General features: G+C 39.7%; 1 protein-coding gene across 1 annotated transcript in view; it reads left to right on the top strand.

Moving 5' to 3' along the window:
* LOC149283997 (polyadenylate-binding protein-interacting protein 1-like) overlaps positions 1–18,103 on the top strand; it is a 46,049-nt gene that overhangs the window by 3,614 nt on the left and 24,332 nt on the right. Inside the window, 10 exon segments of the mRNA XM_089497317.1 lie at positions 2,411–2,574; positions 4,641–4,838; positions 5,447–5,559; positions 6,044–6,155; positions 7,276–7,401; positions 7,707–7,813; positions 7,957–8,085; positions 9,360–9,415; positions 9,520–9,613; positions 9,922–10,017. Of these exon segments, the coding sequence (XP_089353443.1) occupies positions 2,411–2,574; positions 4,641–4,838; positions 5,447–5,559; positions 6,044–6,155; positions 7,276–7,401; positions 7,707–7,813; positions 7,957–8,085; positions 9,360–9,415; positions 9,520–9,613; positions 9,922–10,017 (1,195 nt within the window).

Here is an 18,103-nt window from a genome sequence, read left to right as displayed (position 1 = left end):
GCTTCAAAAGGCCAATTTATCTTAAAAGACCTTTTGGCACCACATGCCTATACAATCAAATTAACCCCTCACATACTGAAATTGGCCATACCATCTCTACTGGGTAGCAAGTCCATGTACGTACTACACCAGTTGGTGTGACACTCGGTATTTACTAAAGTGTATTGTGTGAGAGGAGCACAGAAAGGATAATTGTCACCTGAATGCCTTTTTACGCAGAACACCCTGGTGGTTAAAAGCGGAACTGCAAGTAAAACTCGCAGGAAAGGCTCTTGATTGAGACACACATGGCAATCCTTCCACCAATTCACATGGAGACTTACGAGGCGTTTTCACAATAAGTGGAAAGGACCTGCTCGTCGTTGGATATTAAACTTTAGTAGCCTTATATGCCTTATACTATACTTACTATACAGCACTGGAGCGCCTCCCAACGCACTTTAATCTGCGCTGTACTGTGACCTCACTCTGCCACTAATGCCACGCGGCGCTCATTACAGTTTTAGAAGCAGAGAGAGGGACGGTTTTGCTGCTTTACCAGAGGTGTACATTTTCCAGAAATCTTGAAGCCGGGGGGGGGAGGTTTTCAGAAATGTGGAGAATTCAGTGAATAATCAACTACGTTTGCTTTTTAAAAAGTTTTTTGGTGCGAATGGAACAAGGTCTGTATATGTTCAGAACATTTCAACTACATATGAGAACAGGTAACCCCCCCCCACACACATACCTTTCCCTGAAATGCAAGAAAATAACTAAACCAACCCAAAACCAATAGATTTCTAATCTGCCTACATGGATTGGAAGAGGAGAGGGATCCCAATCGCCCAATCAGAGCTCTCGCACCAGTAGCAAATGGGAAAGTTAAATAACTGGCATTAATGTGCATCTTTCATAAAGGTCTTCATGTTATATAGATTGTAAGAAACACCCCCCCCCCCCCCCCCCGACCTTCCAATCTCTATTTACAGAGCCGGACCTCGCCTGGAATATTATGTACAGACCCTGTCTCTGTCGCTTTCTGTGCCTCTGTCGCTTTCTGTGCCTCTGTCGCTAATTATATATATATATATATAATTCTGGGGCCGCAGAACTCGCTGCTCAGTCCGGCTTGAGATCTGCCCCGGGGTATTACATGAAAGAGCAGATCCCAACATAAACTTCAAAGCCACCCCTGAGAAGCGCTTTTGACCGTTTTCCTTGTTTTAAAACTAGATGGACATTTTTCTGCTTATTAATAAATGCCTTTTTTTAAAATAGTTTCTTAGCGAATCCTCAGTCCTCGGTAACGCCGCTCCCTGTCTGTGATCGACCGTCGTCGTGCTTTCATTAAAGTGAAGCATTTGTACAATAATTGTGTTTTAAAATCCTATTTTCTGATCTGATTCCCGGATTATGGCCTCTCTGGCCGTATGGCGCCGCTTTACAGTTTATCTTTTATTACAATGGGACGAGTGAAAACGTACAATATTGTTACAATTGGCATTATACAAAGAGGGCTATAACTCCAGCCCTCGCCCCGTTATGGGACCCGAAATACATCTTTATAGCTTCATAACTCTGTGAACTGAATGCTGAGAATTTCCACCATTCAGAGAGGGAAAAAATGAAAAACAAAACATTATCGTGCCTTCTACTTTTGAATTATTTTTTTTTTTGTTTTAGATATTTTATAGTTTTTGGATATTTGCTCTCTACATGAACAATTTTTATATTGAGTAAATTGAGCATCCCAAGTAAATATAAAGAAAGCATTGATTATCCTTCGGCATATGGGATCTAGTTCAGCCGAACATGTCTCGTGCTGGCCGTTTAGCTGGGGGGGGTCGTGTAGAAAGAGGTAGATCCGTTTTGGGGGGATTCTGCACAATCCTCTGCGTGTTAGTCGGGACAGACACATTTAAAGGGGCCATGCCTTGAAGTGCGTATGGTGGCCAGACAGTCCCTTTAAGGAATGAGTTACTGCGACCGCCTTGGGTATTCAGCGCAAGTAAGTGATGTATGGTTCGAGCTCTCATAGTGAATAAGGCAAAAGGGGGTGATAAGTAACTTGTCATGTGACCCATCTCCGCAGCCAATCAGCCGAGCCTGCTTCCTGGTTGAGCGTTATGGACAAGATCATGCTCGGGTTCTTAATGTACAATTTTGAATGAGCCACAAGAAGTCCTTTTAATCGGCGCTGGGTTTTTAGATAACTGTTATTCGCAGTCTATAGTCGTCGCGCTCCGTTTATCGCCAATCTATGATTTTTACCATCGTCTTTAGCCTTCATACGTGTCTTTAGCAAGAACCTTCTCAGCCGCCGGGGATCTGTCTACTTGGAGGTTAAACTTGTATTTCTTGATTTGTGATGCCATGTGATATCAATCTTTTATTTATTTACTAATATTTTTTTGTGCCTTTCTGCCGTTAGCTCAGCAGAGTCAGAAGAAGTCTCCTCCGCCAGCACACAAACCCGCTCAGATAAACTCCATGGCGGTGTCCAAAGCTCAGCCGGCAGAGCCGAAAGCTGTCCTCTCCAACCTGTCTGTGACGGCGGCGGAGTTCTATCCTCCGGGGTACTCTGTCGAAGGCAATGTACGTACAGACGCAACGATCGGGGTGGGGAGTGAGTGAGTGTGTGAATGAGGTGCGTGGGCTTGAATGGGGAATCCACTTGTGGAAAACCAGGTGATTATATATAGTGTTTGCATTTTGTAATAGATACAGTGATAGGCTGACCATGACCACAAAGTGCTTACCAGTAGCGTATTAACCCCTTAAGGACCGGGCTCATTTTTTGTTTTGTACCCTGTGGGACCGAGGCTGTTTTGACACTTTTGTGGTGCTTGTGTTCAGCTGTAATTTTCTCCTCACCCATTTAGTGTACCCACATAAGTTATATATTGTTTTTTTCAGGACAAGATGGGCTTTCTTCAGATACCATTATTTTGATCGTATCATCTTATTTACTATAAAAAAAAACATGGTGAAAAATTGAAAAAAAACACATTTTATGACATTTATTAGAAAAATCTTTTACTCACCTAAAAAAGCAAGTAAAAAAACTAGCTAAATAGATTCTACTACTTGTCCTGAGTTTAGAAATACCCAATGTTTTTATGTTTTTTTGCTGTTTTTTGTAAGTTATAGGGCAATAAGTACAAGCAGCGTTTTATGATTTCCAAATCTTTTTTAACAAATCTGGTCAGTCTGCCTCCATCTCCTCTTTGGAATATCTTTGAAGCCGGTTAACTCAATTTAACCCATTCAAACCATATATTTTTGAAAACTAGACACCCCAGGGTATTCCAAATGCGGTTATTTTAACCCTTTCCATGCACCAATTATAGAACTACACTTTGTCAAACTTTGTAATAGTAATTTTTTTTATTTTTTTTCACACAAATTGTACTTTAGTTATAGATATACAGGTTCTGGTATATGTCACTGTCAAACAACACCCCAATGTGTGTTCAGGAACATCTCCTGAGTGCAGTGATACCCGACATGCATGGGTTTGTTGGGTTGTTTGAGATTTAAAATGCCACATTTGGGAAGTGCGCTTTTTTTCTCCATTTTGGTCAGTCTGTACCTATGCCCTATCTTTGAGCTCGGCCACTCCAATTTACCCAATCAGCCATTTTTTTATATATTAGACACCCCTTGGGTATTTGAAGTGCTTTTATTTTAACTCTTTGTTGAGATTTTTGAGAAATTTTAGCACTTGCTCAAAATAATAAACTTTATTTTTTTATTTTATTTTTTTAATACTTTTTTTATATTTTTTTTACACATTTTGCTGGTACTGGATGGTTCATCAAGTGACATCACTGCATAATTATTTTTAAATGTTAGCACATTTTTTTTTATTTTTTTTTTATTTTTTTTTTATTTTTTTTTTATTTTTTTTTGAATATTTTGCTAATCACATAGTGATTAGAAAGCTGGGTTCCATTGACTTGCTTGGTTGAATGCAGTACCTGTATTCAACCTGCAAGTGGAGCCAGAGTTCTCTAGAGGGTCAGGAGACCGTCTAGCGAACTCTTTCTTCTTTATTGTTTTTTTTCCCGGGCCGCCGCCATCTTGCTGATGGCGAAGATCACCGGCAGTTGCGACTGTGACCGCTCTCCGGATCGGTCACAGTCCATCCAGAGGTAAGTGTTTGGTGTCGCTGGATGCCTCCTGATCGAGGCATTCCAGCGACACCATTTAACTTTAGGAGGCGATCGTTGATCGCCTCCTAAACCCTTTTAAAACGTACATACAATGTATGGCGGCTGTTGACGCCCCGGGGAGGGGCCAGACATGGCCCCCGATGCCGATCTCGGCGTTACTGAATGCCTCGACATCGCGGCATTACAGTAACGTCGTTTAAGCGAAGAAAGTGATCGTTGATCACTTTCTAAGCTTATTTAATTTTTTGATGGTTCAGGACCGTCAAAGGTCATTTAGTGACCTTCTTGTCATGACGGTCCTGAACTGGCAAAGGTCGTGAAGGGGTTAAGGACTAGGGTGGCAGTCCAGGGGGCCGGCAGACCTCTAGCCGGCCACTGCAAAGTTGAGGGGAGGGCAGCTGGGTCAGGCCAAGGGTAAATACATCACCGCTTACAGTGTAAATGTGACTGTGTGTTCTGCTATAAGTTGGACATGTTTTGTTGTAGAACTATGTTGATGAGAACGGCGGGTATCCAGTCCTTCCAGAACCAACACTCGCAGAGTACGTCCAGGACATCTTAAATCATTTGACTGAACAGCCTGGCAGTTTTGAGGCAGAAATTTACCAGTTTGCAGATGTATTAAACAGCTGGGTCACCACAGACGACCTGTTAAAAGAACTTGTCGAGCTCGTGTATCAGCAGGTAATCCTTTCGCTTGAGTTCTATGTATTCAGGAGAAAAAAGAAAGACGTGGCCATTAAAATAAAGTCTTTTATTACTGAAAGCCTAAAACCATGGGTTTCAGCTTTTTATCTTCGTTTCTTTGCTTTTTTGGTCCTGATGTAGGCTGCTCCTATATGTTAAGGTCACCCATTAATTGACTTTAGCCATTCAGGATGGCTGAGTGGACGTGAGTGCGGTCTACTCGGCTCTGTACTAAACGCAGTGCCCTTGTGGGTGAACCTCTTGACGCAGCAGATGGCTCCTTCATACAGTCTGGGACGGATTGTACAGGAGCTGACGACGTGATCTCGGGCTGTGACGTTTGATTAGTCTGTATCGTGTGTGTGTATATGTATTGATAGCCGGGACTAGTATAGATAGAAATGAAGTACGAGGTGCGTGGCCGTGCTCCGTTTTCTACACATTCGTGTTCTCCTAAAATAATTCCACTGCTGTGTTATTAACCCTCCGATCTTTTTGCCTCTGAATCTGTGAAATTAGTATGAGTTACATATAAAATGTATGTGTGTGTGTGTATATATATATATATATATATATTTATTTATTTGTGTTTTTTTTATTTTTAGGCAACATCTGTCCCCAATTTCTCATACACCGGAGCTCGTCTGTGTAATTACTTATCTCTTAACCTCCAGCTAAACCCACAGAACAGCAGCTTCAGAGGCTTGTTGCTTAAGAGGTAAGAGCGTTCCAGGTGCTCCTCCGCTGCGTCCTTTTAAGTGTTTTGTCGTTATTTCCATTATTTGCAGCTGGTAAAGGTGAAACGTCTATTCTTGGCGATTTCATGGGAACTGATTGTGTCTGCCGGTAAGTCACGTTTTCACAGGAAACTTCTCTAGTCACTGGATGGAGATATGGAATACTAAGTGTCATTTTTTTACGCGCTTTGATGCCTTTATTAAAAGGCTGTGTCAAGGATGACTTTGAGATTTTAGGTGTGAGAAGTAGAAGCCATGTTGGAGGTTTTGGATCTTTACATTTTACGTAGTCATAGAATATCGGGTTACACAAAAATCGAAGCCCAAACTTGTCTGCTGTTTTTTTTATTTTATTTAAAGGTCCTTTATGAGGGATTTGATGGATAAATCCAGTAAACCCACTTACTGGGATTAACTCCTTCATTGCCATGTCCTAATAACCGGCCCTGTTGCTATCTTTTACAGGTGTCAAACAGAATTTGAAAAGAGAGATCAGGCAGCAAAAGGAGACCTTGCCACGAGAAAAAGCTTCCATTCCTTTGTACTGTTTCTTGGTGAACTTTATCTCAACCTGGAGGTGAGTCTTCTACAGCCTCCGATCGGCACAGTGCTTCATGACTATTGGCTTCTTTTTGGAGTATTTGGGGGAAAAACAGCTTTAGATTGTTTTTGCAAATACCATACTGGTATATATAGTCTTGGATTAAAACACTGCGCAGTTTTCGTTGTTTAAAACAGCTTTAGTTGTTACGTAATGTTTTAATGCGGCTGTATTTGAATCCATTGTATGTGTTGTCAAAGTAGCTCTAATGAGAACGGTTATTGGTGAGCAGTGAAAATAAATACCAACCGTACTGTCCCGATTACAGGGGTTTGGATGTTCTCAACGTCTCCCTACCTTCTATGCCGACCGCTTCTGTGTCCCTGTTTCCTTTCCCGCAGTGCCATTTCTTCTCTTGCCTCTTCTTGTTCTTCTGTCTTCACCTGCTTCTCTGTGAACAAAAAAAAGCAGTGTCACGGGGTCAGCCTCTCCCCTGTACCACCAATCGAGGGAGAGGTTTGCCCGGAGGCTCCGCCCTTTTGCAGAAGTGTGTGGGCGAGGCAGCTTCACGGATAAGCTGACGAAGAAAGAAGACAGAAGAACAAGATGCAAGAGAAGCAGCAGAGCTGTGGGAAAAGAGGCAGGGATACGGACGCGGTTTGTGGGGAGGCGTTGAGAGAGAATGTAAGAAAATACTGTTTTACCCGTCTACTAATGTGTGTGTTTTGTTTGTTTTTTAAACAATATTTTGTTTAAAATGGCACCATACTATAGGGGTGTCGCCTTTGATTAGTACAGTATATAAAGCTTCAAATAAGTCTCTTATGCCCAATGTTTTTGTTTGTTCATTTGGCAAATACGTTGTACCTCTGTTGCTGAGTTGGAGTTGTTAGTGAATAAGTTCAAAGGAAGTTACGCTCTTGTTTGCTGTTGCTAGCTGCGTCACGGCTCAGACAGCTGACTATTCTTGCGTAGCAGCCTTATTGTGATGGCCTCTGTGTAGTTTTCTCTGCCTTTGGCAGGTATCTCGGTTTGCTCTCCTAACTTTTTTCTTTTTGCAGTTGTAATAACTCCTGACAAGCACATATACTGTATTTCACATTTCCTGGATTAGATCACCTACTATGTGCCGCCATCTTCTCCTGTGTTTGTTTAGATAAAGGGAGCAAAGGGACAAGTGACTCGGGCAGAGATCCTTCAAAGCGGCCTCAAAGAACTACTAAACGCTTTATTCACCAACCCTGTGGATGATAACCTCATCTGTGCCGTAAAGCTTCTGAAGGTAAAACAATAATGAAGTAAAGAACTTCATAAACCAGTCCATTGGTAAAGTACTGTTAGGGACCCTTTACCCCTCCGCTTCTCCTTCTTAACCATGACTGACCTCGACGCTGCACTCCTATCAATGGCTGTCTATGCCTAGTGATGTATGCTTAGTTTCTGTAGATAACTGATGTGATATACTCTTCTTTTTCTACCATATGAAGAAAAATAAAACTGTATTGTGGTACCGACCACGGCAAAAAGTTCTCTTAATGTCCACGAGGAATGCTTTGAACTCTCCAACTGCATGTGTTTGTCTTCCAGTTAACCGGATCGGTATTGGAGGATGTGTGGAAAGAGAAGGGGGTGTCCTACATGGAAGAGGTGATGCAGAGGATGAAGAATGTAGTGCTGGACGCAGACTGTAGCAGGTTGAAAATGGCAATTAGCATATCTCAGTTTGTATCAATTTCAAGCATTGGGGGGGGGTCACACGAAACATCTGTTAAAGAACAACAGTTTTAGTATCGATGAAAACGGTGATAAATTCTTTTTCCCGGTTTATGTATCTTAGAGACGTGAAGCAGATGCTACTGAAACTGGTAGAACTTCGTTCAAGTAACTGGGGACGGGTCCAGGCAGCTTCAACCTACAAAGAAGCGACTCCTGAAAACGATCCCAATTATTTCATGGTATGACTCATGTGAAGAAAAAAGGATATCCTCTTACCCATTTCTTGTGAAAATACAGACGGAAGCGTTCTTTAATTAATTTTATTAAGCTTCCTTTTTTTCTTAATATTTTAAAGTATTTAAAAGATGTGCTTTAAAATCTCCCTTGCCGGGACTCCCCCCATGGGAAGTGCTGGCAGGGGAGGCTGTCTGAGCGTATCAGAGAGTAGGATACGGGTCCCCTGCGGGGATCTGTATCCTAACCCCGCTGCCTGACAAAGACAAAGTGGGGGGAAAAAAGTGCGGCCTATGTTCGGGCCAATACGGTAACTTAACTTTTCATGCATACAAAAAAATACCAATAGTCCCTCCACAATATAAACGACCGCACACAAATATAAGTCATGTCACAAAATAGTTAAACTGTTGAAAATCCTCCTTCCCTTCTATCATAAAACATATACCTGTGCCGCGGGTGCACAGAAAGGGTAACCCTACGTGCCCAAAAGCACATATCAGGGGGGAAAAAGTTTTCAGACCAACAATACTGGTAAACTATGTATCGCAGACAACCTTGTGCTTTTTAACTATTTTGTGACTTATGACATTTCATCTATAGGCTCATCATTGCGTGAAGCGATATGCCGCACCTTGGTTGTGTGATCTCCTTTAGATTTAGGGGGGGCTAACAGTATTTTTCGTAGGCATTATAAAGTTAAGTTTTGTTGGTTTCTTTTCTCTTGTACTGTTTTGGCATTAGGATATGTTTGCCACAGCAGAAGCTCATTACAGCCAACATACTACAACCAGTAATTGAAGTACTTTTGATGTCTGTTTAAATAAATATAAACTTTAAAGGTAATTTGTTGCTTTTGCAGCTGATATGTATCATTCAAAGTCTTCACACCCCATTGACTCTACAATCCATGATAATCAGGGAGTTGAATAGCCAACCATATGTCTTCAGCCACTGACTATTATAACTATGTCAAGTATTGCTTTATACGTCTATCTGTCTATTGTGCATCCAGTATAACCATGCTGATCATCATGGGGATCCGCTTCTAATGGATTTGGGACCGGGTGGGATTGTTCCTTGAATATGATCTGCTTTTTGACAGTAAAACTTAGCTTTACTTGAAATAAAGTATGTTGGGTATGTCCGCAGTCTCTTGCCAGTGTGTGGCCATTCTCTACATTGGTTGGGTAATAAACCCTTTTTGTTTGTAGTGATCAGGGAGTTCAGGTAAAGGGTTATTACATCCGTTGATATCATCGTTCACAGTATGTGGCTTTGTTTTTGTAGAATGAACCCCACGTTTTACACATCAGAAGGAGTCCCCTTCACCGCAGCCGACCCTGGTAAGCTGTCCGCATCACACGTGGCGTCCATGTGTTGACAACATGTTAAAAGGGAAGTGTCTGTTTTATATATGTATTTAGTTAGTTTTTTTCTTTGCTTTAAGACTATCAAGAAAAGTATCAGGAACTGCTGGACAGAGAAGACTTTTTCCCCGACTATGAGGAGAACGGAACAGACCTAAGTGGTGGTGGAGATGGGTACGTGTATTCCATAAGTTACTTGTGGCCTAGGACCTTAGTGATTATGTATTGGGAGGAAAAATAACAATATGGGATGGGGGATAACAATAGTGAGAAAAATTGGTTGAATTATTTTGTTGCAATATAATTTGTTGTGACAGAGCTGGGTGCAGTATTCTTGGTTCATTAACCTTTTAAGAACAGTCTATTTTGGCCATTATTAAAGAAACTACTCAGCCTACATACATACACACTGAAGCCTTACATGCATAAACACTATAGTGCCCCACCGTTATGTTTCATTACTTTCTTTTATAATCTTTTAGCTACCTTGATGACTTTGATGACGACGAGATGGACCCAGAAATGGAGGAAGCATATGAGAAATTCTGCTTGGAGTCAGAACGCAAAAAAAAAGCCCAGTAAATACCCCGTTGGTGCGCTGTTGGCATTTCAGGGCAGGTCCAGTATGTTGTTTAGAAGACAGGGGCAAATATGACTTTATTATACCAAAATTAAGATTGAACTCATTGGAAACCTTAATTTTATGCAAAGTCTTTGTTAAACTGAATGCCAAAAACCCCAAGTATAAACGGAACCCTGTAATTTAAAGAAATGGAAGTTTGTGTATATATATTATAGTTTATTTTATGTACAGTAAAAAACAGTATGTTTTGGCTTCAATAAAAATTTTGATTTCCGAATGGTATTGTGTTCAGAAAGAGATTCCTAACGTGAGTCTGCTCTGCTGATAGGCTTTGCCTTATTTTTTAATATTATTAACAGTTCTGCTGACCTTCTCAAATAATTCACATTGAAGTTGCATCTTTCTGTTTAAGATTTGGCGCAGATCCAGTATAACCGGATTATATAGTAAGGAATAAACGCAAAAGCTTATTTGGGTATGTATTGTGTACAACTAGAATTTTAACATTAGTAAACTGTACATATTTTGAAATGGTGTCTCCAATGTGAATTTCTAATTAAGAAGAAAAAAATAATTTTGAAGGAAAACCGTCCTGCCAGGCTTATCAGAGATGGTACGGATCTGTGTTGGATTGTAGCAAGATCCACATTTTAAATCTTGTGTCCCCCCCCCCCCCCCCATAGCTTTCCACGTGAACACCAAGACTTCCAAATACACCCGCATACAAAGTCTGTATATGTCAATCATCCACGCTTTTCATGCCCATGAACTTTGGCTTCCGAGAGAGGTCGTCTCTCGGCCCTACAGAAATGTGTGATTGTATTTTAGATTTTACGATTTAATTAATTTAGTCTCGCAATAAGAGTAGTCTAACCAGCAAGTTCAGCCATTGTGCTCGAGAGTAATCGCCATTAACACACACACACACACACACACACACACACACACACACATATTACGGAAACTGGAAATATTGTGTAAATAGTTGTGCCTCCAGAATAATCCGGTTGTTAAATGACTTTAGTCCGCCGCGTGTCCCCAGCGGTACGTGATCAGGTTGTGTACCTGTGTAGATTGGTCATTGCCGCTGTTGATGCAAACATAAAGCCACCGGCAAGTTGGTTAAATCTGCTTTAAAGGGAAACTATAGCCAAACTTTTGAGTGCCAAACAAAATATGCAGCTCAACATACTCAGTCAGATGGTTCGTATGCGTTAAACACATTTTGTTATTTGTAGATACCATAGATCTGTTGACTGTTATTATCCTCGTTACCATGTCAATTGTTCGTAAGTGTTGTCTAAAGCTAAGAAGTGTACGGATCCCCTAGTTTAGAAGATTTGGGAGCCTCAGTTGGAGGGGTTTCGGTGCGACTGCCGCTACACCTTCAATTTGCCTTCAGATTTCCCGTATTCCGGTTGTCCGTTTCATCGTATAGCTGCATTTGTAGTGCGCGTGGTGTTTGTCCCCCGTTGCACACAGCCTTGCTGTTGAATTTGGCCCCCGCGTAACATGCTATACTAATGAATCTATAACATAGTATTCTGTGTAAGCATCGGGAAGATAATCCATTAAACGTTTGTGTCTGTAATTGGGAAGACCGCCAGCAGTCGAGGGTCTGCACATTTACTGTAGGTTGAACTCTAATGGTATATTTTGCCTATAAATGCTTGTAGACTTCCTTGTGTGAGCACTTTGTTTAGGGTTTGTTTTTTTTGTACATTCATTACTGTGAAAGTGAATTAACCTTTGTGTTATACATTGTATACATACAGCAAATAAAGGATTTTCAATGAATTGTTCATTTATTCTCAAATGCTAAACGCTGTTTAGAGAGGAGGTTGCTGAGGGCCAGCGCTAATTTACGGTGTATGGGTTTAAAAAAAAAAAAAAAATCTAGTTGGATGTTTTGGGCAAAATACCTGTTTTCTGTGACCATGTTTTGGAAGGAGAATATAAACTAATAGGGCACGACTTCTGGGCCCATGTGCTGTTGTATTGTCTGGTTTAGGCAATTATCTGCATTATAAGTCGGTGCTTGTGCTGGATTTACATGCATATGCTGATCATCTTCGTACCTTGTGTGTGATGCACTAAAACTACTTTCAGGTATGACAGCCATGAAACGGAGAAAGCCAGCAAATAGCACTTCCACTGTAAAATTTAAAGGAGCTCTCAGCCTGACAGCTGTAGACTGTCGGCAAATAAATCTCGGCATATCCATCATTAATTCATCTGAAAAGCTTCTGTGTCCTTTATTTGTGATTTAACCAAAAAAAACTAAGTTGCAATGGCAACAGCCTATCAGTGCCTGCTTCTGCGTCATGTGATTATTTTTCACAATGAGTAAAGCTTAATAGTGGTCTCTGTCATCCACATGTTTGTTGATCGCACATCTGCTTTAACCCCCTCAATCCCCTATAGACGTACCGGGACATCCAAAAAACGCCCACTAAGAAACCCCTATGGACGCACCGGTACGTACACCTTATAGTATGTTGGCTTTATGTGCTGGAAAAGTATGAAAATTCTATATAGATTGGGTATTTCTGAAATCAGGACACCTGAATTGATAAATTTGGATGGAATTTTCTGTCACTTTACCTATCTCTATCTTTCCTTGAAAAAAACAATATATAGTTTACATGGGTACACTATTCACAGGAAAAGTGAATAATCGCTGAACCGAGATGGAGCAATTTTGCGCTGAGGTACCAAAAACCCCTGGGATTGAAGGGGTTAAATCAGCGAGGGGCCTTCCACCCTTTTTAATGCTTATAGAAACATGAATCCTAAAGCCCATGGAATCAACGTGGTACATTCACTAAACTGAGCATCACCGGCTTCCTGCTGACAAATGGTAACGGCTGCTGGCACTAGCACCGGTACACCGTTACATAAGGAATGGCCGATAGTGTGATCAGTTATTCTGTTCCAAGACATCACAGATGGACAGTGTATTACCTGTTGGGTCTGTCTGTATGATCGCTCCCCCTGCTGGCACATCACACACATTGCGATCACCGATGAAAGTCTATGAAGAGTTCCTTGTGGATCAGTGCAGGAGGATCGCAGGGAAACAATTTCTCCCTCTTCCAACAAGGGGAAAAAATAAAACAAAAAGCGGTTATTCCTATTTCTGGAAAATTATTTGAAAAAAAAAATAAACACAGTGAGTTCAGTTTCGTCGCTCTGATCCATATTGCACTGATGCTAATGATGTGTCATTTGTGTGGGGGCATCCAGAGCCGGCCTTAAGTGTTCTGGCGCCCTGTGTGGACTACTAATCTGGCGCCCCTTCTCACTTAGTCCAGAGCCGGTGATTACGTCCACACGTTGTGTCGTCCTTCCGATTTCCCGGCTCAATGTGCATGTTTGTAAAATTACAATAAAGTTTTTTAGATGTTCAATCGGATTCGGAAGGAAGAACAGAACGAAGAGGAGGAGCTAATCTTCGGGATGCTGTTCTCGATCGTTGCTTTTATACAGTAGTAAACAGCAGCTCGAACCAAAAATGGAGTAAAAGCAAAGATGTATGGAGACCATACAATAAAGACAGTTACATTTTTTTTATTAATGACATAATTAGATTGTGCATAATTAATTAAAACAATATAATTTATCATGTATCACAATTTGTAAAAAGAAACAGTTTAGGTCATATTTTGTGTTCATCCTCTGGGGCTTCTGTGAATGCATTCAATAAATTCAAGAAAAATATTTTAAGTTACCTGAATTACAAGCCTGAAAGTGTTAACTTACTGGAGTATTGGAATCATTGGTGATATTATTTAGGTGTTCTCGTTTGCGTGACTTTATTGTCTATATGCACGGCCTATATCGAAGAACACTTGAAGGTCAATATAATTCCAATGCATAAAAAAAAACACATTCGCTGTCACTGTGATGAAAGAAGGGTTGCTTATATCATTATTAACCATTATAAGGGGTTTGATTTGTTGTTTCAAAAGGTGCAAATAGTGTGATGGGGGGATTCAATTTATTAATTTATTCAATTTTCTCTCTGTGGGCTGAAATATTAAATGCTTAAGAGAGAAAGATCACAATTTGGGTAACATTTTAGAAAACTAGTACCAAAACATAACACAACAGTAGTTTTACTGAGAGGGTGGTTGATACATTGCACAGCCTTTCAGATGAAGTAGTAGAGGCTTAACCAAGGATTGATTAATTTTAATAATACGTTATATAGACACCTGGGAACTAGCTTGGCACTCAAATACAACACGTCTAAATTAAATCACCTGTGCTCAAGGAGGGGTATGTTTCATTAATGTTCGTGAGCTCAGCTGTTCTGAGAAAAGTTAAAAGGTACGCTAATTCACACACTTACATAATAAAACTTTTTATAATTATGTAAAATAGTGGACTTTGAGCCAAAAGGTTTCTGACTATGCTTGGCTTGCTGTGTAATTTTTTAACTCAGGAGTGCAGGGGCTTCAATATTCTCTTTCTTTGTAAAAGGTCATATTTGCATCTTACTCTTGAGAGGCAGTACGGGAAGAGAAAAATTACTACTTTTTTATGCCCTTTCTTTAGCAGATTATACAAACAGGACCTATGAGATCATCATGGTGTCTATCATAGGAAGTATTATGCTGGTATGTGGCATTATCTTATTGCTGGCAATCATGAAAAGGTACATCATGTAGCATTGATAAAGATTCTGCAGAATTGCCAGACAGATAAGGGTGATTTTAAGGATTGGGGACCAGCTGATCCCCATTATTTTCTTATTTCTCATGATATGAGGTCATGCACTTGTACCTTTTTCTTTTTTACTTGTAATTATATGTATGCCCTCAGAGGGTATTTATGCTTAAATTAAGCTATGTCTTTAGTTTTGCCCTGGCCTTATACATAATTAGAAGGGACAAATAACCTACCTCCTCATCCTTGTACTGAGTGTAATCTTGGAGTACCAGGACATCACTTCACGTAATAACGCCTCCAAAGGTCACACAGGTTGGCCGAAGGGGTATTGGGGAGGGTCTGTGCTTGCTGAGATCTCCAATACATAGGAAAGCCGAGATCTAGTCTAGTTTTTAGTTTACAGTCTTATTTAGTGAGTGCTGCTGATGTGTGTGATAAGCGAGCATTGAGAGTCTTCATAATGTGCTTTTACTCAGCCCAATAGTTGCAAGGGTGATATTGGGTTATTACGTCAAAGCCAATACTTTATTGGGCAACATACAAAACAATGTAAAGTTATAAAGGTTTTCAGAAAGGTATGGGTCTATTCTTCAGATGTAACATTTTACGTGAATGTAAGAAATCATTTTTATACTTTTATTTTGTTCTGCACATTTTAGGCCTGAATGCAACTTGAGTGCTAGGAACATATGGTATCAATTAAGTGACGTAGTTTAGAGGGTCTTCTGTGGAATGCCGGTGTATCCTATTACTGTTCCAATAGGATTCCTTTACGTATACCCTAACCAAATGTAAAGGGGTATAAATTGGCATGACTACAAGGACAAGGTCTCTTTCCACGCTCTTTCCACGCTCTTTCCACGCTCTTTCCACGCTCTTTCCACGCTCTTTCCACGCTCTTTCCACGCTCTTTCCACGCTCTTTCCACGCTCTTTCCACGCTCTTTCCACGCTCTCATCTTCATCTCACCAAGATACTTAGCCTACAGTACCTTTTATCAACATTTGTTCCAGCATTGGTATTGTATGAATTGATAATTTGTTATCGAATAAACCTTATTAATAAGACATAGAAGCTGTGGTCTTGATTGCTGTTTGATCACTGGAGAAGCTTAGATATTCAAGACAAAGAATATTCTAACAAATTGACGAGCCAGCCAGTCTTTAGTCAGTTTTCTACGGCGAGCCTTTACTGCACGTTTGTTTTTTACTTTTCCTCTTCCGACAAAGGGGGGATAGTGTGCAGTTGTCTGAAGAGATCAAAGAGATCCTCTGACTAAAAAAAAAAAAAACCTAGCAGTGTGATCAGAAGAAAGTGTAATTCGACACTACCAGACCATTACCAGACCACGTGGTGAGAAGCAAGAGCATTCCAGAACCGTGTATCGTAGTGAGAGCAGATTGAGCAAGCAACTGATCTACGGTAAGTATGGATTTTATTAATACTTTGTCTTCCGGAAGTAAACTTGAATTTACGTTTGTTCCTTATACGGCTAGTGATTCAGCTTTGTGGCATGATTTATGGCGTCAATGTGAAGATGCAAATAAGAAGATAGACAAAAAGATATTTTCTGTGAATAAGGAGAAACAAAAGTTGAGAAACGTAATGAAAATGATTAAGATTTTTAATACATTACTTGATGGTGGTGTTAATCTGACTAATAATGATGTTAGTCAAAGTAATTCACAGAGTAGTGACATGGTTAAAAATGAGATGCACAATGTGTGTGCAATAGAAAAGGAATGTCCTAAATGTGATTTATTAACTGAAGAGATTTCTGATTTGTCGGATTGCTTAGAAATTAAGAATTTGTTAATTACAAAATTGCAGAAAGATTTGAAACAAGTTTGTGTAATTACAAGGGGAGATAGACAAAGACACAGCTTAATTCCAGAAAATGTAGAGGATGAACCAGAGGTCAGTTCAGAACAGGAACTGCAAAGGAAGAAGCTTAGAAATAAAGCAGCAAAATTAAAATTACAGATACAAAGCGAATTAATGAAATTACTTAAAGAAATACCGCCGTATAATTCTAATTTGGATGCATTTGGTAATGCAGATGTATTTGAATCGAATACAGAGAAGCATAATTTGGCTAATGAACAACGAAACAGATTATTTAAAATATGGTTGCCTACATACATGAGTAGAAGATTGGTAGCTCCAATAAGTACTCCTATAGTGGAGGATGATGAAATCATCCATGGAACAGATAAGGATAGACTCCAACAGTTGATTAAGTTTACAACTGGAAATGAAAATCCAACACTTGACATACTAGAAAACCTGAAACCTACAATTTCAGAGGATCCATTTTCTTTTTTGTTAAGATTTGAGCAGGCATATAGAATAGTTTTTAAAATTTCTGATGATGAATGTCCTGCTTCTATGATACAAGTGTTTGTTAAAAAGTTTAAATATTTGGATCCTACTAGTATTGCAATTGCTTCGGATATGCAAACACTTGAGGCTGCTGCTGCGTTTATTGATAAAATCAGAAGGGAACGCAAAAATGAAAAGGTTAAAATGAATGTGGCTGCTATTAACAAAAGTTTTTACACACACAGAAAGGAAAGGGTTAATTCCTTTCATCCCCCTTCCCCTCCTCAGGAGTTTAAAAGGAACCACATGTTGGCTCCCAGGGGACAAAGGATTTGGAACAAAGAACCTATACAGTGTTTCTATTGTAACAAACCAGGTCACATTAAAAAACAATGTCGTAAACTTTTTTATGATATGCAATGTAAAGGACAAGGGAAATCAAATGGATTTATTCACACGTCTGACCAAATAGATAGAAGGAATCCAGTACACACTACATCACAGAGAGAATCTCCATATGCACCACTCATTAGAGAAATCAGGGAGATTGAAGTTAATAAAGAAGATTTACCTAATACAGGAACTACACAGGAGTATGTTTGTTGTAAGTGTCGCGAGAGCTATAATACGTAGATCTATGTTGATTCAGTATAGCTAGTATAGCAATTAACTCTAATTCGTACTGTATCCCTGCACTCTGTCTTCTATGAAGATGTTTTGAATAAGTTAATTTATTTATAAGAAAAACTATATGAACATCAGATGTGTTATATGTTAAAGTTTTGTGTTTTGTTTTATTCTGTAAGTTAAGATCCTGTAATGTTATATGTTGTATATGTTAAACTGCAACTACATAGTGTCCATCATTTGCAGAAGTACAAGTTAGGGATATTTCCTTTCTTGCTTCTCGGGTTGATTCAAAACCTTAATTTAGTTCATGAGAACAGGGTTTTGCGTCATGACTAAAAAGGATTACTATGTATTGTATTGTATTGATCAAATATGTTTTTCCGTAATCAATTGAAGTATTAATTATTTACTATTGTCCATATTCTTAAATTCATCTCATGATCCAAATTCATGTG

Source organism: Sceloporus occidentalis, unplaced genomic scaffold (assembly GCF_023333645.1).
Source record: "Sceloporus occidentalis isolate IW3139 unplaced genomic scaffold, rSceOcc1.0.p SCAF_101, whole genome shotgun sequence".
NCBI classification, from domain to species: domain Eukaryota; kingdom Metazoa; phylum Chordata; class Lepidosauria; order Squamata; family Phrynosomatidae; genus Sceloporus; species Sceloporus occidentalis.
Note: the sequence above shows the minus strand (reverse complement) of the source record. Positions and strands in the feature narration are given on the sequence as shown.